Here is a 25,801-nt window from a genome sequence, read left to right as displayed (position 1 = left end):
ATGGTATAGAAGAACACCCCAATATCTAAACAGGCGTATATAAAACATATGGACAGGCAAAAAGATAAGCAGTAAGTTTCTTTTCTTTCTTTTTGATTAAACTAAGTGTAAAGCAAGGTTGTGTGAGTGTTCAACAAACTCCTGAGGCCAATTTGAAATTCCTCAGATTGCTATCATCTGCAAGAAAATAATGCACCTTGGAGAGAGGAGATCACTAAGAGAATCATGGCATGCAGTTTAACATGCCACTGGCACACAGAATGAACACCACCACATGTCAAACACCATTGCACAGCAGTGTTGGTACACAGATGCAACAGCCTTGCCCAGCATCCTGTAGCAGAGACCAAGCCTCAGCTCTGTTGGGGAAATTTTCAGAGGGGATACACAGTTAACCTGAACACGATGAGCCAGCCAAGTCTGTACTAAAAGCACCAAAACTGCTTCCAATATGAAATAAAGAAGAAACAAATCTGCACCTTAAAATGGTTTACGTGGGGCAAAAGTGGAAGATGGATTACTTAACCTGGCATTGGTGTGAAAATACAGGTACTTCACATGGAAAATCTGACTGGTCTTTCATACTAAAAAACCCTAACAATAAAAAAACCACACCAAACTCTACCTAGTCAGTAGAAATTTTAATTTGTCTTATTTAAACATGGGAGGGATATAAACCCTGTACACCAAAAAGAAACATAACCAGCACCTGAAATCAGTAGCTAAGCATGTAATGGAAATTTCAATGATCTTGCCCAGACCTCAGGACGATTCTGTTCATTTAGTTCTTCTAGGAAACTATAAAGTTACAAGGGGAAAGAATAAAAGCCAGAGTGCATATCACATCCTGTGATGCACTGTCAGGTAGTCTTCCAAATGTCACAATAACCAATTCACTGACAGGTAACAGAAGTTTCCAAGAAAATGTCCTGGATAAAGCAAAAAGTCTGGCATACATTTTCATAAAGGACTCGAAATGGGGAGTGAGATGGAAGAATTCTATACACCTACTTTTCCCAAGAGTTTTTAAGAGCTGTTTAGGAAACTAACATGCCAGAAATGAAGAAAAATGCAACAAGGATTATACGTCTGTATCATTTTTCAATGCCTAAGCACCATCTCTAACCATAAGTATTGTAGCTCAAGTCACAGCCATCATGATCGTGTCATAATCGTGCCCACAGCAAACTTAAATAAAATCCACATGAAAGCAAGGATCTGCCTGCACAGCCAGTTTCAGGATCAATGCCAAAATTTGACAAAACTTAATATTAAAAACACAGTAACTTGCCCATCTACTACCTGGAAAGCATTTCTGTAAGTTGCACGAAGCCAGCATATGCCAATTCAAATGCACCCCTGTGCCTTGATTGCAGCAGATGATGTTTAAAGTAATCACCAATATTTTTAATCTAAAAAAGAAAGAAAAAGTTACTAAGCCATTTGAAATTACATATCCATAATTTATTTATATATGCAAAATATTTTGCAGTTCAAAGCAGTAATACTCCCCTGGTTGGAAAGATCCCTGGTACAAGCAAAAAGCAATTAGAAGTCCTATCATAAACAATCACTTAGTTTAATTACAACAAGTATTATACTCATTTTTTTAGGTTAACAGGATAGTTCTATTTCTTTTTTAGAAGTCCAAAAACATAAAGGACATGAAATTGGCCATTTGTCTATGATGGACATAAAAGAGAAGGGACAACTCTGATTTTCAGGAGAAATAAATGCAGAATCCTTCCTGTTTGCCTATACTCTTGCCTAAAACCCCAAAGAAAATGCCAACTAAAGTACAACAGGAGAAAAAAAAATCTAAAAGGTGTTTAAAATACAAAATTCAAACTCCAAAAATTGTACCAAAGGGAAACAAATCTACATTAGATTAGGTAATATATAGATAAATACAAATTTCTAACGTTCCAGAATTCTGCATAATTGCTGCTGGCCATTAGAAACAATTTTAAAATGAAGATGCTATTGTAGTAATGTGAGCAATTTTTAAAAGCATTTAAATTGGAAATGTGATAACTAAACTTTCACTTAGTTATTTTCTAGAGCTCTATTAAAATAGAAATCTTATAAATATGTCTGGAAGTTTACAGATCCACACAATTTCATTCCACAAAGCATAGGCTATCTTGCTTGCTGGGCTTTCTTTCTTTTAATTCTCATCAACTTTTTAAGGTCCAAATCAAACTCCCCATTTATTTTGTTTAAAATGCATGTATCACATACTTAACCTTATGCAGAACTTACTTCAGGAGCCTTTCCTAAAAATTCTCCAGTAAAAGTTTCTTTAAACCTTTTATATAAAAAGATGCATAAAATCACACCAAGTTATGTATAAAATTCTGCTTATTCTAATACTTATACAATTACTCTAACACTTTAATAATCTGACAAGTAATTCAGTTACCAGGGAAGTTAATGTCATATCTACCATTATGGTTTTTCAACCTCCTTAAGTAATTTGTATCACCCATTCAATGAAACTGCAATAATTTAAAAAAATCTGAGCCAGTCTACATATTATTTCTTGCAGCTAAAACTCATCTAATGTGAAACACACAATAACTGGAGATATTCGAGCTAAAAAAGTTATTTCTGAGTGGATTTTAAGGTAGTTTATGTAAGCACAGGGTTTCATTTCAGCTTCCAGTCCAAAAAGAAGTAAGTGCCCTTTATTCACAAGGAACTGACCCATGGACAGGGCATTCTCCAGGTGTGTAAATAAAATCAAATCAAGAAATCCATAAATATGCAAAATCAATTTACCAGCCTGTCCCAGCACCACACTTACCCTTTTAGAACTCCTACAATTTATTTTTTTTTTTGGTCAGGTAACTTACAACTTTACTATTTATACTTCTGAGCTACCTCCAACAGTCATGCTGACTAAAAGCTTGCATCAAACTGAACTCAGAGACTAGAAGCAGCACTACCATAACTCAGTTCTTGGTCAGAAGCTTAGAATACAACAGGTGAATCTTACTAATTCAACAATCAACAATGTACAGGGCCACACTTGCTGCTGAGGGCAAAAATCTTAGTATTCAAGATTTAAATTCTCTCCAAGATTTTCCAAAAGATTAATACAGACCATGGGACAACTAAGTCTTTACTTCTGCTGCCTGTTTCTTTTCTTTCTCAGGTCTGGCAAGCTTATCTCCCAAAATTGTCTTAAAACTTTCCAGGTGAGATTAACATGAGTTTGAGGAAGAGCTAAATGTTCCTCCACACTTGGAACGCTCATGATTTGCATGTCATATGACAAAACAACACAGAATCTTTATTAGATGTCATTCTATTACTTGGAGGTTACGTTCTACTATTTATATTGATTTTCTTAACAAGCAGAGCTCTGATCCTGCTATCTCTGGACTTTCAGGATCAGATAGAAAAAGAAAAGTAGAATATGCAGTTGAATGGAGAGATTCCTCCAGCTATACTCTGCACTCCCTATGTCAATTTCTAAAGGCAAAGCCACCACGTAAAATAGCTGATGTTTTGACAACTGCCACGTAATCCAAATCTCCTACTCAAAAGACAAGGAGAGTGCAAGTCTGATATAGTCCCAACTTCCTATAAACAACAATAAAGTATCATGCAGGAGCTGCCTCCCTGCCAACCTCTCCCCCACAGGTACAGGGCACAACAGGCAGCATTGCTGCTGCAAAGAGCAGCCTCCCAGCACTACACTGCCTGCCAGGAAGCAGTTCTGTTGTGCCATTTCCTCCTGAACATCAGCACTGTAAGACACTGTCTTTGCATTTGCATGCTCCAGTAAAAAAGGAGGTACAATCTATCAGAAGACTGAGCAAATTCAACACTCATTGTGATCTTTTGGGTAAGTTATGACAGCACTGATCCCCCAAAGCACAATTCAACACAGTTACTGACCTAAATGTAGAGCACAGTACAGCAGGAGGAAGGTTATCAACAGGAAGAGACACACTGGCCAAGAGGTGCTACCAGATTTTTCTCAACAATTACTTAGCCCTGGCTTAAGGCAAGCTGACCAAGGTTTCTCTTAAAGTTTTCCCTCTCTCTATTATTAAGTTACTTGAATCTCTTCCAATAGTTACAAAACAAAGAAAAAGAATGGGCAACTTGAAAGAAAAGTTCTACATGCGTAAGATAACAAAATCCAATTTGCTTATAAACACTTTCCAGTGTTGATAAATAAGTCTGAAGCCTCAGCAGTTATGGCACTCACCTTTTTTGTCATTTCTGATGAAACCCCCCTTTTTGTTGTACAAAACATGGCAATGACCTAAAGTTACAAAAAGTACAGAGAAAATGCCTGTATTCTTTTTGGTGTATTTCCTTGCAAGCCTGATGAAAATAAGAATTTCAAATCGATTTCTCATCCACTAGAATTCTTCAAATGAGAATGCAGGCCTTCTGTTTTACAGGAAGACATCTGAAGCATAAACAAGCTGAAGAGGTATCTATAGCAAAAGAATGTATCTTTACAGAATCACAGAAAATCCTGAGCTGGAAGAGACCCACAAGGACCATGGAAGTCTAACCTTCCTTAACAATCTATTATTTCTGAAAGAGCACCTATCAATGTCTGCTTTCCAAAAACAGAGATCAGTTAGAATTGACTCATTAGAGTTAGACTCATTCTAAAACACCAATTCTTCTTTGACTTGGAGTGATTAAGGAACATAATTGTGGAAATGCATATCTGTTCTCTCATCTGCCCTCCAGACCCCTGCAACAATACAAGCACAGCTGTTCACCAGATGAAAACATGAGGACTGGAGACCATGCAAGAACAAAGACACCAACACCATTTCCATGGTACCACAACTTTAGAGAAGAAATAAAATCTGGAGTACATAGTACTATTTTTTTATTTCAAAATGTAAAGTTCTAACACCTAAAAAAACTAAGTAGAGTGGTTTTAGCTGGAAAGAAAAAGAGGTTAAAAAGTAGTTGGTCTTTTACATTTCAGTCTTCTGTGCAAACTGGTTTTGTTAAAGCATATGGAAATGAAAAGATCATCAATTAAAACAGAAATTTAATAAACAAAATATTTCCCAAATAAATGCCTGTGGTAATCTAATTTCTTGCAAACACTGAACTCAACATTCTGCAAGAGACCCAGATGGCATGTTAACATTTCTCATCTCTCATATCAAAAATTCAGAGGAAAAATATACAGTCAGATTACATACAAATTATAACAATGGATAGGAGGAAAACAAGACTAAGAGTAGCCAGCATGTTTGACTTTCAGAACTCTTGACTGAGAGCTAATTAAGGAAGAGTTTTAAACAGAATCCCTTAAACAGAATGCCAATATGTAGAGATCAAAATGACACAAGAAAGACTTTGAATATCAAGTCAGTTTAGAAGATTTTTTAGCAAATCAATTAGTGACTTCTATATCCTGAGAGAGACACAACAGGGAGGGTGGCAGGCAGGCACTGGTATCCCTAAACACAGCACACATTTCATAAATAACCCAATACCATTAGAATGAATGAGTTTGTTAGTTATGTATAATAACTTCTTCACTTATCTGTTTCTACTGTAGTTATGCTTTCTGAATACCACTGGATCAAAACAGGACTGATAATCAAGGATAACAAAGAAAACCCTTAGACCATGGCAATTAAAAAGGATTTTAAACCCACAACTTCACCCAAATAGAACACAGATTTAAGAAAAAAAAAAGTCAAACTGCTTTGCCTTACCACCACCAAAGAAATAGAAGGGTTTATAATAAAACTTATTTCCCTACCTGTTCTACAGTTATCAACCCATCTGAAGATTCAGGTGCAGTCTGTGAAGGCAAAAGTTTACACAGTGTCCCTAAGAGCAGAGATACTTCCTTCATGCTTCTCCAGCAACACACAAGAACCATTTGAGCTGTGACGTCACATGCTTGTTTGTCTTTGCCTTAAAAACAAGAAAACAACAAATGCAATAGTGTAACTCAAGGTTCTCAAATGCAGGTGTGTAATTTAAACTTCATTTACACTGTGTTACAAAACACAGTTAAATATGAAAAAATGTCTCAACTTGCCTGCCCAAAAGATAATTCAATCATGTTGACCCTGCTTTCCCTGCTCAACAGTTGCTTTACTTTCTTGCACTTGGACAAGGCAGCAGTATTATCATTTCACCAGGGAACTGCTGTTTTAAAGAGCAGACGTCTTTCGTTCACAACTGCTATTTACCAGCACACCGAGCTACAGAAACACGTTCAGAAAACGTATTCCCGCATCCCTGGCTCCCTGCAGACTCTCCAGGCGCTCCCAGAAGGAAGCGTCGTTGGTGACGCACCGCCGCCACCTGGTGGCCACTGCGGCAATGGCACATGTTTACCCCTTCTACTCGTGAAGGAAAATACACCAAACCAGGTCAAACATAAGAAAAAGCAACCGGGGAAAGGAAGTTCAAAAGCTTGCACAAACTATTGCATTTTAAAATATAAGGATATTCTATCAATTTATTGGCCTCCAATAAAAATGCCAAAGTTTACAATTTCTTTATCGTTTTAAGGGTCAGTTTCATAGCTGCTATTCATTGAAACAGACAAACACTACCTAACATTTTACCAATGCAATCTTTCAAACTGAAGTTTCCATTCGTGTAATTTCATGCAACAAGTTGTATTGCATGAAGATAGTCTCTAGTACACTGGAGAGGAAAATCACAGGAACACTTCTCAACAAGAATTACATTAGCAGCTTGACAGAAAAGGTGTTCAAGATTACCTGGCCAGTGCAGTAAAGGCAACAGTCTAGGTCAATACAAAATGAATTATCACTTAAAGAGATTAACCACAATCTTCCTGAAGCACAATGAATTACTCTTTAAAACCATGTCCATGGAGAACTAGCTTCTGACACGTAAGAACTGAAACATTACACAAGCAAGCAATTTCTAACTGATCATCCACATAAAATGCATCCACTATAAAAAATCCCTTGATTTAATTACTAATATAGTGTTGGATTTACCTCCCATATCCACAGAAATATTTTTTGTTGGCCTCTGGTCAGCCAGCTTTTCAGATTCTTCTTTGCAGTGTTCTTTCAGAATTTTTGCTTGCAGAAAATAATCATTTGTGTCCTGTGGTTGTATCTCATGCAGAATCATCTGCAGGCGACCTGCACTTTCTGCACATTAAACAAGAGGAATATTTAAGGTAGCTTTGTCTTCTACTTCCAGTTCTTTATATTGATGTAATTAATTTTGGGTGTATAAGTACAAAAAGATATCAGTAAAAAAAAAAAAAAATTCGACAAGATTCTATCATGATTAGAACAATCAAGGAAAGAAACCTGAATTTACAGTCCCCTGTTTTGAAAGGGATGCAACGACACAGGGATGCAAATGCTCATAGGTTTTTTAGTGAAGAAGTCAAGAAAACTTTATCAGAAATTAAGAGTGACCTAAAATTATGACACAAAATGAGAAGCTGAAAGGCAGGGGTGCACAGTCTAGTTCTGAATGACTGCAAGACAGAGACACCTTCAGGAGCACCAGATTTGAAAAAAAAAACCACTCTTTTGTGATTGCATTTGGTTCTTTACCTGGATCATTGTCCATTGGAATAAGACCCTCTGGTGAAGAGCTCTGTACTACTGGTGATACTACAGCAGAGAGGCTGTAGGACATCAGAATGAGCCTGGTCACTATCTCCTTCCATTCAGACACCAGTGTCAAGTCACTTAAGGAAAAAAAAGTCAAAATCACAATCAAAACACAACATGGATGAAAAATAATTTTATATTTAAAGGAACTAAAGTTACAAACACTTCTGCAACAATATTTATGAAAACTATAAATAGGGTAGAGATTGAAAAGTCTTTAGGCTGAGTTTAACATATACAAAGGAAGTATCAAACACTGCAGCAGCCAGCAGGAGTTCTAAAATCCACAGGTATTGGATTTCCTTATAAATAATACTGCATGAATTTCTGTTCTCCTCAACAGTTCTTCCACTGCACTTAAACATGGAGTTACAACTTCCCATTTAGTAAGTTTTGCATAAAATATGGAGTTACAACTTATTTAGTATGTTTTACTTACTTGAAGGGTAATTGCTGCAAAGCCCCAGTTATACAGTGCACTCTCCCATACATAGGGAATGATGCTGCTGCTTGGAGCAGAGACTTCTTGGCTTGGAATATTTCTTCTTCAACAGTCACCAACAAAAGCTTGATAACTAAAATATTTTAAAGACAGATGTGCATTGAACATCCATATACTGTATTTTCTAAGAAACAAGTCTGCTTTAAGAAACAGGAATAAAACCCTTGTACACAATTCAGTGGAATATGCACATTAATTTCTTTTATTATACTTTTCCTTCTTTTGTCATTGAAATATATGTTACCATTGATTTTCAGTTACTTAAACTCCAGCAATATTTGTTGGAGTCAATTTAATCTGTCTCTCTAAATCAAATGGCAGCTGTGAAAAGCACAACCCACCTCCTATGCTCAGAGACAATCCCACAGCTCATGATGCATTCACCTACCTCATACTGCAAGTCAGACTTCACCCTTACAGCCACATTAATACAATGGTGAGAACAGCAGAATATTAAAGATTCAAAGTTCACTTTTACACATTTGAACCTTATATTTTCCACTAAACAACCTGACCAATTTTCAAGGATACATGTCCCTATTTTAATTATATTTATAGCTAGTGACACATCAGGGCCAGAATCAGAACAAATTACAGATCCCAACAAGAAACCATGGATCACCACCAGCAGCTGATACCCCAGAGCAATAAGACATTAGGTTACCCACACATTTCCTTCACTTATGGCAACCACAACCATGTCTCAAAATTGTTATTTCACTGCATATGAAGAAAGTATTAACAGGCATCTGTAGAGAAGCCAAGAATGTCACAAAAAATTACACAAGCGAGTTTACTGCAAATCATATAAAATATCTTATTACAAATAATGAACTAAGTATTTTAGCTTCACTAAAGATTATTTAGGGTAGAAAAAGCTTGATTAACAAATGTGCCAAACCTGCCGGATCTAGAGACCTGTCGACTTTCATCCAGGGGCACTAAACCAAACAAAAATATTCCATATGTGAACAAAGCCTCATTTCTGTGGATGTGCATTCACAAGACTGCAAATCACACAGAGAAGTGGGTCCAAGTGAACAGAGCTCTAAGGGGCAGCTTTGCAAATATTGAGTATTGACACAAACACAGACCAACTGCAGCTGCCTTCCCTCTGGGTAAGCGAGCTCTTAGGGGAAGCAGAGGGTCCTTTCTGCACTCCATGAACTCAGCTTCACCAGGCTCACTGCTTGGGCCTCCATAGCACTTTCAAATGTCACTGGTAAAAATAATAACAAAAGCCACCTTATAGAATATTCAGCAGCCTCAACACAAACAGGACTAGATTTAGATCTTATGAAAGAACTTGGCTTCTTAATAGCAGAACACAATATACTTAAAATCCTGTTAAAATAAGCATCTCTTACTAAGCTTCCTGCCAAAAGCCTTATGGAAAAGCAGAAAACTTTTAATAAATATAAAAAAATTTTTCCCCAAAAATCTTACCTGCCAAAGTGTTTCTCTCCACTGTACTCACTGATGTGTTTTCATCCGTGTGGGGGCTATGCTCAAGCCATTTTCCTAAACAAATATGTTGCAGTCCTTTGTGATAGACTAAAAAGTTCAACAAATATGAAGCAGTGACACAGTCATATGGCTTGGTGCTTGTGCTAAGATCAATTGCTGCTTGGAATAAAAGATCCAGATTTTCAGAATCCTGAAAAAAAAACAAAGAAGTAATAGTGCTCATTTAATTGAGCTTCCAGATTGATTTAATTAAGCTTCTTACCACCCTGGAATCTGAGAACCTGCTTTTCATTAAGTTTACTGGTACATATTTCTTAAGAAACACTTATTTTGTGCACTGATCACCTTACACTCAAAACATGCATGTGCACATATTAAGCAAGGATACAATCATATAGATATTGAGGATGGGGACAGCCATTTATAAAGCAGTATTCAATCACACTGCACCTCACAGGAATTTTTTTTTTTTTTTAATTACAGTGTTTTATCTGCTGATGGGCATTAAAGAGAACCTTCATTTACTTGGTAGCACTATTTGTTCATCTGTACTAATGAATTTAAAAATAACTTTTAATGAAGTTATTACAGACAATCAGTATCAATTCAAAGGACAATATTTGTGAGAAATAAAAAAAAAAAAAAATCAAAAAAACTCTTCAAGTTCATACCTGTAAATTCAGTGCAACATCACGTAGTTTCATCAAAAGTCTGAATGCCAGAATTTTTACTTCCTCAAAAGTACTGGCAAAACACTGGATCAAAGTTTGGACACGAGCAGAATCAACCTCCTGATCCAACTGAAAAACTTGTGCCTGGCCTGTTCAAAGAAATTAATGCATTAGATGATTGTGCTGTAACTCTTTCCAGAATAAGCATTGTCTTCACATTCTGTTTTGCTATACTAAAAGAAACATTAAAATTTTAGCTAAATTATTATTTTAATATTACTTCTCTTAATAGGTCTTAAAATACCATATTTACCATTGTTAGGAACAAAAATGTTTAGTTTATTTTAAAAATTACTCTTAGTAATACAGAAAATAACTTATTGGCAAAAACAGAATCCCCTTTACTCACTTTAAATTCAACATCAAAAATAATATTTTGGTTTCACTTAAGAACTCTTTTCCTGCAAGTATGCAATGTTAGAAAATAATTCCTTTCAAAAAAGAAATTGAAAGCTTCAGTGTGTTTTGGCACTTGGTGTTTTGAGTTTTGTTATAGGAATAATCCCTTAAAATGTGTGTAAGCCATTATAATTTCTTTTGGTTTTAATTTAGATGTAAATGAGTTGTGAATTCTGGTGACTTAATGCTGTGAAGAAGGCAGAAAGTTTAGGATGTCAACAACTGCACCATAATACAGCACAGAACACAACAGCTCAATCACCTTTATTGAAGTAAATGTCCAAATTATAAAATCCTCAGCTGCTATTATAAACAACTGAGAATAACTTCCTATTTTTAAAAAAAGCCATAACAATTCATAAACACTCCTATACATATTTATAATAATTATATTAATCATAAAGGCATTGTAAGAATTTATTTAGCAAGATGGCATTTTTCATTCCCTCTCAAAATCAATTTATCTTAGACAACTCATTTCTTCAAAGGAAAGTGTTACAATTTAGGACAAACATTTTTATGTTTGTCATATGATCAAGAGACAAGATTTAGTAAGAATATTAATACTCCAAGGCTCTAACAAATATTTCTTGAATTAAGATTGTCATAAAATCATGAAGAAAATTTAAATTAACACCAGCACATCATCATTAACTAGATAATAAAACTGGTTTTTATTTAGCATAAAATCATGAGGATATGCAATATTTTTCAATCAAGAGGTTTTTCTGAATTCAGCATTTCAAGCTATCAAGATCTATATGCATGAAAAAGGAGTGAAGTTATCAAATACACTGAAACTTGTCCAGGAGTTTTCCTCATAATAATTAAAAAAAAAAAACTTCCTAAAAAACAGGCTATGGAAGAAAATCCAAATTTATAGAAGATATGCCACAGGCATTAATTATCTGCATTTACTTCAATATTCCTTTTTCCAATAAAACTTACTATCTTCCCTTGAAGTAAAAAAAAAAAAATAAAAACCAGGAAATGCCACAGAAATTAAGGACTAAGAATACCTTTTTACTTTGACAGAAAACTGACTAGCTGCCACAAAAGAAACTTCTTTAATATCTCCCATTCCTACATTATTTCTTACATCTCAAAGTCTGTAAATTAGACTTCTTACCTTTTGGAGCAGAAAATATTTCTGCTATTGATTCCAAAATACTTAGTGCAGAAAACCTGGTTGGGTGTGATGAACCAGGAAACAATAACTCAAAAAGTCTGGCACATACAGATGACATGAAATCCTGGGGGAAAAAGAAAAAAATACTTTTTTACTTACTGCCCTACAAACAAAAGGTTAAGTGACTGAATTCAGGACATTCTGCCTTACCCTCAAAAATTATGATCTTACAGTTAATTTGGAAAAGCAGATGGCATTCACAGTACAGTTTCTAGTTTCTCAGAGTACAGTGAAGGCTGGACAATCATTTGGGTTTTTAAATACAACAGTTCTCCTTCCCCAACCCCACAAAAAGACAGCCATTGTATCAAATTTCAAAAAATTAGATGACTGAGAAAAGCAGAACTCAAGGAACAGATTGACATAAAGATACTGATGATGTGAGCCTTTAAATAGGATAAAAAGGACCAATACAAGAAAAGTCTTCATGCTTAAGCTCTTGTCATTCATTCTTTCACTCACTGATTATTCTGGAGACCAAGAAAAAGCCTGAAGCTCCACAGATCTCTATTTTAAGTCCCAGTAACACACACCATTTAAAGCTCACTACTTTATAGCCAACAGATGACAAGACATTTACCCTTTTTTTTTTCTTGGATTGAGGGTACATCTCCAGCCATTCCTCATTTAACTGCTGTTTCAATGCACATGAAAGAGCAATCCCTTATAAAATACCTTTATTGGTTTCAAAAATTTACCTTAAGGATACTCTCCAAATACCAATGGGCATTCAGTTCATCAACAACAGTATATTTAGTCAAAATAAACTTGCACAAGTGCATCACAGTGGACAAGCTCCTCAGCACTGTTTGGCTTTACAGGCTTTTTCCTTCTGCACTGCACTATTGCCTAACACACACACACACAGAGCCTAACTCACCCAGTGGTGTTGAGGAACAATGAACTCTCAGAAATGCTATCCCATCTCTATTACCTGCATCTCTAGCAGTCTACTTACTTTATATTGCTGCAAAATCCTCAAAGGAGGCACTCTAGTTGAATTTTCAACTAACTCTTGTTTGCCTTTATTTTGCTCCAATTTATAAAGCACTTGAGAACTTTCTTGTATCCTGCAAAATAACTTTTAAAACAAAAGAAAACATAGGTGAGACAAGAATCATTGACAGAGAAATACAGGAAAGGCAGATTTTCAGCTTGTTTTCCAAATCACATTGCTTGTAATTTTTGGGAATTTTGCATACAGCATAACACAGAACAGATCCTTCTCTCCCCACTCCATACCGAAAGTTTTCTATCCCATCTCTCTTGTGACCAATTTTTTCTCTTCTCTACACCTCCAACACCTTCTTCCATCTCCCTCCTTAAATTCATGCCAAGCCTTCTCCACCTACCTCATTTTCTGTGGAACTGTGTTCATCTATAAAAAAACTCAACACGGATAATTTCTACAGCCTCAATGTATCTTAGAGTTTGGTTCACTTTAAAAGTTCTTCCTCCACCTCTTTTACTACCCATAAGTATTTCCTTTCTTATCACACTCCCATCTAGCACAACTTTTCCATCTCATGCTCCTCAGTCTGCACCAGGTAAGAAAGGAAAGAGATGGGATTCTCTTATCGTTTTTGCCAAACTGTCTCACCCTTCTCAAATTAATTGTTTTCTCCTACCACACTTCCTTCTTTTGCCATGAACAAAACACTTGTTCTTTATACATATGTGGTTCCTCATTTCATCCCCATCCCTCTGCCATGGAGCTACATGCCACCTTGGCAACTTCCACCAGACAGAGACTCATTCCTTGCAAACTGTAATGGTACAGCCACATCATGCTGAATATTCCTCTACTTTGGTTTTGCAGGTCAGATTTCTGAGGGCGATGGAGTGAATTTGCTCGAAGCATGACAATTCCATGTAAGCACAGCCTTAGGCCCCAACAAAGGCCAACACAAGGTTCACTGCTGACTCCAGGGCACACTGCTTTGCTATCAGCAAAGTGTGCAGGAGCTGGCAGGTCAAGCAACACCCACCACCATCCACCATGCCTCTACCGCTTAATATTTTGTTTAAGCCATCCTTGCCTGTCATGACTTAACACCATTCATTTGAGTAATACATAAAGTATAGTTCTGCTCTTAGAGCTTCTACTTTTTCCAAATAGCAACTTCATAACATACTCATTATTTCTTTTTAAATGGTGCTGTAACTAAAGTAAGAGGTACACTGGACATCACTTATAGTTTGAAATTACCTTTCTCAGCAGAGAAACAATCTGCTGTCTTACGGAAGGAGACTGGCTGTTCAAGTTGTACATCATAAAAAACTGAATTAGTTGCATTTCTTCCAGAGACACAATTTCTGTAGTACGATGGGTTTCACAAAGTAAACCTAAAGCATCAATGCAAACCTGAAAGATATTTAAAAGTTCACACAAAAGACTTACTGACACTTATAATGACACCTTTGTTTTAATACAACACCAATGATCAAAGCAATTATTCTAATTTAAAGGACACATAAATGGCTGTCCCTTACCTGGCTGTGCTGATGAACTAGACCCTGTTTTATATACTCAGTGGATACAAGTCCACTGCTCATGATGTTTGAAAGTTCCAGGTGTCCATGAGCCCTGGCTGCTCTCAAGCATGCCATTAATGCTCCAAGAGCTCCTCTAGTACTGCAAGAGCCTAAAGAAAATTAAAACCATTAATAATTAATTTGATTAACACCAGCAATGTACTATTCGTAGTGCTTGTCAGAAACTCCCAATACTTTCAACACATGACCCACCCTTTTATTTCTACTCCATAAATCCCAAAAGACAGTGCTACTATAAATTAAACTGGTTCTAAATCACCTGGCCCCCAAAAGGCTTCCTCTCAAATATGTCATAAGAAAAAAAGACCTTGTGAGGTCTCACAAGCCATTATTTTAGAGTCACACTAAATTACTTCAAAACAAGAGAATCGTAAATCTTGTACCCACATGTTTACAAGAAAAAACAAATCTGTTACTGGACACACCTGTGTAAGAATCAAAAAAAAAAAAAAAACTAGTAGAAGAAAATACAGGAATTTAACAAACCTGGGTAAAGAGAACCATAAGGCACCCACAGAAGGATTTTACTCACGGCACAAAGAGACACGATTATCATGACTTTCACCTTGGAATACTAACAGCAATAATCACCATCTGGAATTTTTCTCCCAAATTAATTCAAATAATAGTAATAAACCAGAAATAACACTAAGATTTTTTTAAATAAAATCATAATTACAAATACAAAGTTTATTTTCTTACCCAGATTAGCATCTGCAGAGGCCTGAAGAATTCTTATCATGTAGCTCAGACTGTCAGGATTACATTTGAGCAATTTTGGTAAATAGTAATCTATTATGTAAGTAGTTTGGTCATGGTTGCCTTCACACAGTATTAACAGAAGAGGAGAAACCCAGATGTTGTGCCACTGGTCAATCCAGGTGCCTTCCTGAAAAGTCAAAGTAAAATGGGCCTTGTGATTTGTAAACATGGTTTCCAGGAGATCACTAGCATAAGGTGCAAGAGACTGATCACTCATCACATCCAGGATTTGCACTGGAATTGTTCTGTCCAACTGCAGGATACTTTCAGTGCCCACACACTCCACCAGACATCCAAGAGAAGCATATTTCCCTTTTACATGCCAATCCAAGCTCAGTAAATGCTTTATCAGCCTTGCAAAGAATGGGTCTGGTTTTCCATTGGATCCAGCAATGGTGGTTTGGTGTATCTGAAGAAGATTCTTGAAAATCAATCTGGTTTGGTGTCTGATGGCATCCAGAGGGTGGTCCCAGTGTGTATAAATGTATTCCAGCAGCTTTCCAATTATATCAGAGTTCCCATTAAGTTTGATTTTTAGATCTGGAGAGCCTGAAACAAGGGCAGCCAGTGCTGAATTAGTCCAAATAGCAAGGATTCTAGACAAAGATGTTGCCACACTGGATTCTTTTAACCTTTTAAAAAGAACAAACACCAAAAAAAAAAAGAGTTCATTATCTTCATTTATCAGTATTTTAAACAAATAAATTTTGTATTTAAGAATAACTATTCATCGCATTCATTTACCTTACATGAAAACAAGTTAGGAAACACAAGCCATTCGTGGAGGAAAAGGAATGAACACAGAAGTGATCAGCTGGATGTTGCCAAATACATGCTTAGTTACCTTATGTGCTATTAAGTGATTGCAGCTAAACTCCCTAACAATGGGGAAAAGAAACCATATGAGCCCACAACAATAAAACAAAAAAGTAAATATTTCTATGCACCTGCTAACATTTCAGCAGCATTATGCTGTTGCATACTTCTTGAAAATGTAAGGAAAACTTATCATTACCACATAAAACCTTCAAAACTGAGTGTCCTATGTACAAAAGAAAATCATGCAACTGTTCCAAAGGTTGAACTGAATACATGTTTTAATCTCCAATCCAATAGTGCTGGTGGGCCCTTAAATGAAAGCAGTCAATGCTTGCAGACAGGAAAAAAACAACAAAAACTCATCTTACTTCAAGTATTCCCCTCACTGGCACACTGTGCTTTCCTCTGAACTTTCAGAAGGAGAGGATGTGATATCTTGAAACTGAAGTTTATCTACTGATACATCTTACCATAAAGGAATTAATACATTTATCCCATTCATGTTAGAAAACAAAATTTTAGCATGAAAGAAAAAACTGAAACCCAGAACTACATATGCAACATCATCATATTTTTCAAATTTACAGAGTTTTTCATTATATTTTTCAAATTTACAGAGTTTTTATAAACATATTAAAAAGCTTGCATAATCTGTAGCAAAACCTAGTACCATTACACCTAAAACATCAGAGATATTCCACCAGGACCACAGGGGTAATTCAAAAATAGAATTTAAAAGATAAACCTCTCCTCCCAAACGTGAAATAAACACAGATCAGAACACAAACTTACTGTGAACTCAAAGACAACAAGACTGATGCAATATCTAGTAAGAGTTTCTCTCCATTTTCACCCATGCTGCCATTTTTCCAATCCAGCATAGCCAGTGCTCCATGGCAAAGGAAGAGCAGCACCGAGTCCGGGAGCTCTGCCGTGCACAAAACCCCGCAGCTGCTCACAAACCACGCTGGCACACACGAGTGTTCCACTGTCCCAAGGAGCAACTCACTGATCTGGAATGCCAAAAGCACACCCATTATAGCACCTCAGCACAGCTGTTCTGTGCATGACTTAGAAGATCTGAAGAGATTTCTTGTTCTCAAATGGCGTTTGTCAAATTCAAAACCCAAGTCTTATTACTTCATATAGCAAGGAAAAAAGAAAGCATTATACTCCAGCTAAGGGCTGATAGAGAGGCTGGCAAGCCCTGGTATCTGCACCAGCAAAGCCTCTCAACAACACTGATAGCATAGGGTAACAACACCATCATATTGCAGTCTTCAGCCAAGAAATACACTTACCAATGAAGGTAATTCCTCAACTGGTTCGTACATGGCTCTGGTAAAGAGAATAACAGCCAGTCCTGAGGTAGTCTGAACAGTCTGCAGGAGCGTTGCTATACAGCACAGATATTTTACATTAGAATGCAGCAAACACTGTGTGCTAGAACTATGTAACAAAATTATAAAAGATGGTATTGAATTTTGCTAGGCTACTTGTAGTTATATCATCATTAAATCTGTAGTGTCCACCTGGATAGCAAATATTAATTACTTAATCCTCCAGCGTAATAAGGAGCTGCTATTATCTGTAACAGAAGAAAACACAGGACTGCCCACTAAGGTAAGGAGGGTTGAGGTAGAGAATACTGGCATATGTTAAATTCTACTATATAAAAAGTCTGTATGAGAAGAAACTATTTATGGTGTGCCCCTAAATAGCTCTGACAGAATATTTCATAGAGGTGTAGATATTTCTGGTAGGCACAGACATTTAGTGACTCTCAAAAGCATTTCTGTTAGTTTTTTAATTATTAATAGCAGCACTAATCTTGGTTTTTGTAGTGGGACAAGCTACAATTACACTGTATACTCTAAAACTGCAATCTACAAATCACAGCCCACCAAAAAAACATCTACTGCTCCCACTCCCATTAACCTCAGTAGTTCAATTTCCATACAAGCTAAATTAAGTTTTTATACATACAGGTTGTTTACTACCAAGACAAGAAGTTAATAAAAATAGTAAGGTTTGAATGTTACTAAACTTACCATCCATTAGGAAATTTGTGGAACTTTTCAGTAAGCTACACATACTTTGCCAAACAAAAGATTCACTGTGTTTCCAAAGACTTCCTTGAATATTTTCTTGCAATTTTTGTACAAGCATCATTGAAACTTTAATGGCTATCAGTAAATCATGCATCAGCTGAGTCTGAACAATACGATTTCCATTACTCTTTCTGTGGGGGGGGGAAAAAATAAAAAAATTAAAAAGAGAAGCAAGCACACAAAAAGCAAATTAAAACCATTCTTCATCATCTCCAAATAACCATATTCTGCCAACTTTAGATAGAATTAATGGTAAAAACTAATTTATTGCTTGAGTTGATTGTATATTTAACTGCAGAAAAACAAGGAGCAGACTGAAGGCTCATTTGTTAAAATGAAGTTAACAAAACAAAAATGACAAATTCTCCTACATTTTCCGTAGGTTCCTATGACAAACTTTCATTCATGTGATTCTGCCTGAGCAGAGCTGAACTTTTCCAGAAACTTTCCAAGAAGGCCAACAAAATGCAGTGCTGCCCTTTTCTAATTTTTCAAGTAATTCATCCATGTACAAAGGATATTTCTATTATTTGACTTTCTTCTAACACGAAGACAGAAAATATCTAAATTTTCAGTCCACAAATCACTTCATTAATTATCCTTCTCCTCTCAGTACAGAATGAGAGGCCACAGTGAAGAAGCCTCAGTTTAGGAAATACTGGAAAATGTCAAGTGTATCACTTGACATACTAAACACTCATGGAACATGAAAGACTTATAATCTACCTGAATTTTACATCTATTAATTACACTGTTAAGTCACAATTCAGATAGCAGAACCTCAACTCAAAGACCTTCCTTAGTAGTAGCTCTTACAGTATCAGTGCCTTACCTCTTATATTATCACATTGCCACAAAAGAAACAAAACGAATCAGTTTTTATTTAAAATCACTGTAAAATGATCTTCCCATCTTTCATCATTGTATAGCTACCAAAGTGGCATTTCAAACCAAACCAAATTATCTTGCAAGAATCAAATAAAACCAGATAAAATAGAGCTTCTGTTGAATTCACTTGCCTGTTTTCTTCCTGTATGTCAAGCAGCACCTTCTGCAGAAACTGAAGAACTAGTGAAAACAAGTAGGGTATAAATTTACTTTCAAGAGAAACAGAATAGAAAATTTCCAGCAAAGCAATCACATGTACATCTCAATACATCACACATACCCAGCTACAGTGATTCTTCTGTTCCACCAACAAATTAAACTGGTTGTGGTAAATAATCTCAGTTGAGAAATGTTAGGAGTTGTTAGAAGAGTTAAAGGGATTATTTTCACTTGTTGTTACCTTATTGTTTTATCCACTTGTTGGTTCGCTAGTTCTCTGGTCAGGTTGCTGTGTTGTCTTCCCCAGTTGAATGTACAGTCCCTATGTACTTCAAATCCCAGTTTATTGTATTCCCCTATCCCAGTTCTCCATTTCCGCCCTTCCACTTCCCATTTCCGCCCTCTCCACTTCCCACTTCCGCCCTTTCCCCTTACCATTTCCGCCCTTTCCCTTACCTCATTTCCGGCCTGCTGCTGCCTGCCTATCAAGGTAGCAACACCCTATATGTAAATCCCCAGAAGTTTCCCAGTACCACCATTACCGGAAGTTGTTGCAAAAGAAAAGACTCACAAAAGTAGTCAACCAACACTGAATCCAAGTACACGGATCACCTCAACTAGTGAGCTGAGTCGTCTGCAATGTACCCTTTGTAACTATTTAATTACCGCAATCTAAAGAGCAGTTGAGGAGATTGACACCCCCAGACCAACGAGCCACAAGCGAGTTCTGGACGTGCCTGTGAGGTTGGAACTCCCATTCCTGCCCTTGGACAGGACTGCGTGGGATCCTCCTTTCCACGTTGAACAAGCAGCAGCAGCAGCAGGCGTTGAGCCTCCCTACGACCCCCATTAATAAAAAGAGCTGCTATTTAATAAAGGCTTCGGCCCGCGCTTATTTATTTCACTGGTATTCCAGTACAGACTAACAGAAGCAATGCTAAAACAAAATCTCAACAACCTGGTACGAAACAAGTTTCCAACTCGCTTGGCCCAATCCTGTGAGATATTGACTCTCCCTACCAGAATTGCTCACTGGTGCTCAGATTTGTATCAGGGTTGCCCAGTAAAACAAAACTGACCTCTGGAAATTAAAGGTATAAATCAAAGTCTTGTATTTCACAAAAAAGTACCAGGTCAGGATACTAGTTTATTGAAAATTAACTAGGAGGAAATCAGATCTGATAGATCCTCATACCTACTTTATGTCACTTCCCCATACACACCCCTCCCTCAACAACCCACAGAGAAGCATATTTTGCTATAAATGTGACTTTACCTTCTTCAAAAAGGTTCTTAATACAGGCTCTACCTAGAGGAAAAGAAAACACATTTTAAGTACAGAGTACTAGCCAGCACCATCTCTTTTACATAACTGCAAACATTACTATCAGGTGTGGCACCAGTGCTGAGCAAGTTTACCCAGAAGACATTCAAAGTCACTGTACCTAAGCTGAAATCCTCCATACAGGAAGCAAGGTTGTCCAGTACCTTCCTGTACAAATACACATCTGTGGTTTTCAGATCTTCCTGAAGGCAGCACACAAAGCTTTGCACAGCTGATGTCATCAAATGTCCAGGAAGACCATTCAGTGAACTGCAACATGAAGAAACAGCACATTCAGTTTGGTTTTCCTGAGGTGTTGTAACATCCACTGCACCAAAATCCATGTCAGCTAAAACTTCAGTACGCAGGCAGATGTTTCTTCCTGCATGAAAACATCATCTGTTTTCAAATTAACATGCAGATTCTCACTTTGCAGCTAGAAAACCTGACAGAGGGGTGCACAGCTTTGGGGTGGATGCAACCAAATCCAGGATGGATGCCATGCATCTCAGCAGGAAAGTGAATGTTTTCATGGAAAGGAAGGCAGCTCAGCACCAGTTCCTAAAAAATGCTAATGCTATAATAAACTCAGTAAAAAATACATCAATAATTGTGCAATTAAAAAAAAAAATGCAATCACAGGCACAAGAAACCACAATTTAGTTAGGATTCCTCTGAACCATCTTCTCTTGTTGAAGCTGAGATTTTGTTTTAAATTTCTATTCTAACATTGGATTTTAAAGTTCAAACTGCTAATTAACACCATGTTGTCTTTACAATTATGAAATAGGCCAAAACAATGTTTCACTTTGAAGTTATTTATCCAATGAGACATTACTTATAATTAAGATTTTTGACTTGGAAAGAAAAACAATACACATGCACTATTAAGTACTGCAAATTTTCTGTAATTAAATTACAGCAATTTATAGTGAATGACAAATTATTGACTGTAAGTCAAGGAAAGCATTTTTAAAGGCTAATACTCAATCTTTTACCTTGCTAATACTTTCTTCAAAGGATTCTTTGCAGCTAGTGAAAAATACATCTTTCCCAAAACATCCAAACAGGCTTTAACCATGGGATCACCTGCAGAGTTCTGATCCATCTGCTTCATCAATGGCATAATCTGTAATCAAAAGAACACATGAGGAACAAAAAACTCTGAATATATAATTTTTAACAGTGGCAGACTTCCCTCTCATCCAAGCATACAGTGCAAAACTGTCCCCTCTTTACCCTTGAGTTTGAAGTACAAATAATATTCCAAGAACACCTCTAAAAACAAACAAATACATACAAAACAGGAAACTTGGTGTCACTTTCCTTCCAACATTTTCAGTACCTTTGGCCTTGCTAATTACATACCAGAACTACACTTCTACATGATGTGTGTGTAACTGCTTTTTCTGTGCTTCCAGAAATGTACAGAACATTAGAAGTTTATTTTAAAAGCTGTATTTGCCATTTACAGTGCATAGGACACACTCTTAGCTACCAAAAGCCACACCAACAACAGTGAAACCATACCTGTTTAATACACTGGATCTGCTGGATGCCATTTCTCAGCTCTGCACCGCGCAGAAGCAGAGAAGCCAGATTTTGCTCTCCAGCCTTTGAAAACCCTACATTTGGAAGAAAAGGACCTTTTTATAAAGTAATTACAATAAGCAGTACAAATAACACATAATTCAGAAGAAGAAAAAATGACTGCTTGATTCTTAGGTTTTTTTCCAGTTCCAGTAAACCCATTAGTGCCACAAACCCTTAGCTCACCTAACAATACCTTAACACTTCTTTTTCTTTCTAACAAATGTAAAAAAAATCAGTTTCACTAGAACACAATAATAAGGGACCTCTGGGGGTCATCTGGTCCAACCTCACGGCTCAAATAGGGTTACCTGGAACTGCCTTCCATGGCTGGAGATTCCCCAACTGCCCTACTGAAGTTGTGCCAGCCCACAGTCACCCTCACATTAAAAAAGTGTTACCCCTCACATTCAAAAAGATGTTTAGAGGGAATCTTTAGTTTTTCAGTTTGTGCCTGTGCCTTCCTCTCCTATCACCATTCAGTACAGAAAAAAACACTGGCTCTGCCTCACTTATGTCCTCCCTTCAGGTATTTTTTTACACATTGCTAAGATCCCTTCTGAGCCTTCTCTTCATCAGGCCAAAGAATCCCAGCTCTCCCAGCAGGGATGCTCCAAGCCCTTCATCATCTTAGCCCTTAGCTGGAGTGCCTCCAACATGTCCATATTACTCCTGTACTAGGGAGCCAAGAACTGGATGCAGCAATCCAGGTGGGACTTCACCCGTGCTCCCTCATAGTAACTTTAGTATACAAACCTTACTGGATTTTACTTCATGTCATGTTTTTTACAGTAAATAACACTGGAAGTTTCTCTCAAACCAACAAACAAAAATCCCCACAAAGGAAAACACCATTTGAACAGAAGCTTTAAAACAAATTAACTATAGAAAAGACTGGGAAATCAGAGAACCCTTCCAACCTCAATCATCCTGTGACTCTTGGAAATTCAGTGCCATCCGACATATTGAGCCTAACACATCAGATATCACTGAATTAGAGGCCTGCAAGTAGGATTACAAGTAGGAGCTTCTACTACCTTCACATCACAGATAAAACAAAGAAAACAAAAAAAAAAACAAAGCAACAATATTCTAAAGGATTTTTTTCATTCTGCCAGGGTAAGAAGTCACCGTCATTACAAAATAAAAACAAACCACAGCAGAGCAAACACACCTTAAAATCACAAAGCAAAACCAGTAGAAATAAAACATAACAAGCAGAAAAAAGGATCAATTTCTTGCAACCTAAGACACAGTAACTAGTCCAAGTCAAAAGAAATCTCACATTAGTTCAAAAAAAAAAACCACCTTACTTACTCTGAAGTTTTTCAAGCTGATCATGATCAAGAACAAATGCATCCACCTGAATTTCCTTCTTCTTCTTTAATACCATTTTAGCTGATTAAGAAATGCCTACTTAAAAACAAAACAAACAACAAAACAAAAAATCAAAACATGGTCATGTGGTTTTAAAAACATAAATACAAGCATTTCCTACAATAACAGTCTTTTCACTGTCCTACTCTCTTGAAATAATGTTTGGTGCATTATCTGTGCAATTTTTCTGAAGGAAGTAACTTTCTCTTTGATTTTAACAACATGAACTATTTCCAGCATTTCATCCAAAATCCACCCAAATTTCATGATGCAAAATGGAAGTAAGCAGAAAAGGGGAAAAGGGAAATTGCTTTATGCATCACCTATGGTCTCACTGGAAATTTCACGACACTTGTTACAGAGTTTGTTGGCATGACTGTGGATTGGAAACATTTGGAAACAACATACAGAAGTATAGAATTAATGCCACAAAACTTCCCGTGCTCAGTTTTAGTGTTTAAAACTCATTCAACTCGTGTTAATGTCAAGCAAGAACTGTGCAGCAAACCGAATGGCTCTGCTATTATGGATGTTAAAAATAGTAAATAAGTACTCTTTCTAATGGCAATGGTGATTTATCATGTACTGCAGTTTCACTGACTTGTACGCACTTTATTATGGAATATGGAGGTAAGAAGGGGCCTTTGGTGCTGAACCAACCTCCTGCTACAGCTGGGCTACCTGCAGCCAGCTACCCAGGCCCATGCCCAGGTATCTTTTGAATGTTTCCAAGGATGGAGACGCCACAGCCTCTCAGGACCACCTGTGCTCGGCCACCTTCACTGCATGCCTAGCGCTTCTGACGGCCCGAGCATCAGCCTGTACCCACGGCCCCCTGCTCTCCTCCGGACACCACGGAATACAGCCCGGCCACTTCTCGTCTGCGTCTCCTTTCCGCATGCTCCTACACTCCGGCAAGCTCTCCAGCTCCCTTGTCCTGTCCCAGCTGTGGCACCCACCGCGGCCGCCCGCAGCAGAGCAGAGCAGACCGGAGCGGAGCAGAGCGAAGCGGAGCAGGCCCGCGCTCCCGAGCCGGGCCCCGCTGCCCGCGGGTGCTCCGCGCCCCCCCTGCCCCAACAACCCCCCGCCTGCGGCCGCACCGAGCGTTCGGACAGATCCCGGGCCAGGCTGGGCCAGGCCGGCCACGCCGCCGCCGCCGCCTCAGGCACCCGCCCGCAGCCTCCCTAGCCACGGCGGCGCCCGCCCGGGGAAGCAAACAGAGCCATAGCAGCAGCCAAAGGAAGCACCGAGGTAACACCGCCCGTCCCTTACCCGAGTGGACCCACACCCGCGGTGCCGCGTCCCTTCCCGGTGCCCGCAGCCCGCCCCACCACGTGCCGGCCGCCGCCAACCGCGGCGCTCCCCGCCCCCGGCCCGGCCCGGCCCCGCCTCACGCCGGCACTGCGGAGCCGCTGCTCCCGCTGCTGCTGCGCCGCGGGGCCGCGTTTCCTCGGCATATTCTCATCCTAGGTGAACCAACGTGAGCTACCGAATCACAGAATTGATAAGGTTGGAAAACCTCTCTGAGATCATCGCGTCCAACCCGTGACCGATCACCACCGTGTAACCAGACCGTGGCACCGAGTGCCACATGCAGTGTTTCCTTAAACACCTCCAGGGATGGCGACTCCACCACCTTCCAGAGCAGCCCATCCCAATGTCTAATCACCCTTTCTGTGAAGAAATTTCTCCTTATGTCCCACCTGAGCCTGCCCGGTACAGCTTAAGGCGATGTCCCCTTGTCCTCTAGCTTTAGTTGTCTGGGAGAAGGGCCCGACCCCCACCTGGCTGCAGCCTCCTTGAGGCACTTGCAGAGACTGAAGATGCCGCCCCTGAGTCTGCCTTTCCCCCTGGGTAAACAACCTCGCCTCCCTCAGTGACTCGCATGATGTGTGCTCCAGACCCTTCACCAGCTCCATTGCCCTTCTCTGGACTCACTCCAGAATCACAGGTCTTTGTAAGACACAACTATCTTTCCTATTTTAAATGTACTCTCAACTCTGGAAAAAATTGGTGATAACTTTGATGTATGCCATGATGGCTCAGCTTGTGTTTCTCTCCGAGCGGCCACTCTCCCTCCTCAGTTCCTGAATGTCCTCAGCAGTGTCTTTTGGAGCCTAATCCATCAGATACCCTGGTCTGCCTCCCTCAGAGCTAACATTTCACAACCACAGGAAGCAAATGCTATTTTGAATCCAACACAAATAAAGCTGCTCTAGTCACAAACCCTTTTTTTTTTAAGGAGCAAAAAGAGCTTGACTACACGTTTCACAAAAATCCAATAAACTTAATTTAAAAAGTGTGC

At 38.2% G+C, this 25,801-nt stretch overlaps 1 protein-coding gene across 4 annotated transcripts in view; it reads right to left on the bottom strand.

Moving 5' to 3' along the window:
* The window catches only part of THADA (THADA armadillo repeat containing), a 150,116-nt gene extending 125,263 nt beyond the window's left edge, over positions 1–24,853 (bottom strand). Inside the window, exons 1-22 of one of the 4 annotated variants that reach the window (XM_079333023.1) lie at positions 24,769–24,853; positions 23,437–23,535; positions 22,060–22,154; positions 21,528–21,658; positions 20,651–20,799; positions 20,482–20,514; positions 19,174–19,226; positions 18,099–18,285; positions 17,349–17,443; positions 16,840–17,060; positions 15,169–15,860; positions 14,404–14,555; positions 14,120–14,275; positions 12,869–12,991; positions 11,851–11,974; positions 10,263–10,411; positions 9,571–9,781; positions 8,062–8,197; positions 7,563–7,699; positions 6,987–7,145; positions 5,762–5,919; positions 1,303–1,412 (exon numbers count right to left, since the gene is read on the bottom strand). In XM_079333023.1, coding sequence (XP_079189149.1) covers positions 1,303–1,412; positions 5,762–5,919; positions 6,987–7,145; positions 7,563–7,699; positions 8,062–8,197; positions 9,571–9,781; positions 10,263–10,411; positions 11,851–11,974; positions 12,869–12,991; positions 14,120–14,275; positions 14,404–14,555; positions 15,169–15,860; positions 16,840–17,060; positions 17,349–17,443; positions 18,099–18,285; positions 19,174–19,226; positions 20,482–20,514; positions 20,651–20,799; positions 21,528–21,658; positions 22,060–22,154; positions 23,437–23,512 — 3,347 coding nt within the window. In that variant the 5' untranslated portion in view covers positions 23,513–23,535; positions 24,769–24,853. The remainder of the gene's footprint in view (positions 1–1,302; positions 1,413–5,761; positions 5,920–6,986; positions 7,146–7,562; positions 7,700–8,061; positions 8,198–9,570; positions 9,782–10,262; positions 10,412–11,850; positions 11,975–12,868; positions 12,992–14,119; positions 14,276–14,403; positions 14,556–15,168; positions 15,861–16,839; positions 17,061–17,348; positions 17,444–18,098; positions 18,286–19,173; positions 19,227–20,481; positions 20,515–20,650; positions 20,800–21,527; positions 21,659–22,059; positions 22,155–23,436; positions 23,536–24,768) is intronic. The other 3 variants (XM_079333024.1, XM_079333025.1, XM_079333026.1) reach the window with 3 other exon arrangements.
* Positions 24,854–25,801: the final 948 nt, after the last annotated feature.

The sequence above is a fragment of the Erithacus rubecula genome (genome assembly GCF_903797595.1).
Source record: "Erithacus rubecula genome assembly, chromosome: 2".
Lineage (NCBI taxonomy): Eukaryota > Metazoa > Chordata > Aves > Passeriformes > Muscicapidae > Erithacus > Erithacus rubecula.
The sequence above is the reverse complement of the archived record's forward strand: the minus strand, read 5'-3'. Positions and strand labels throughout refer to the sequence as shown.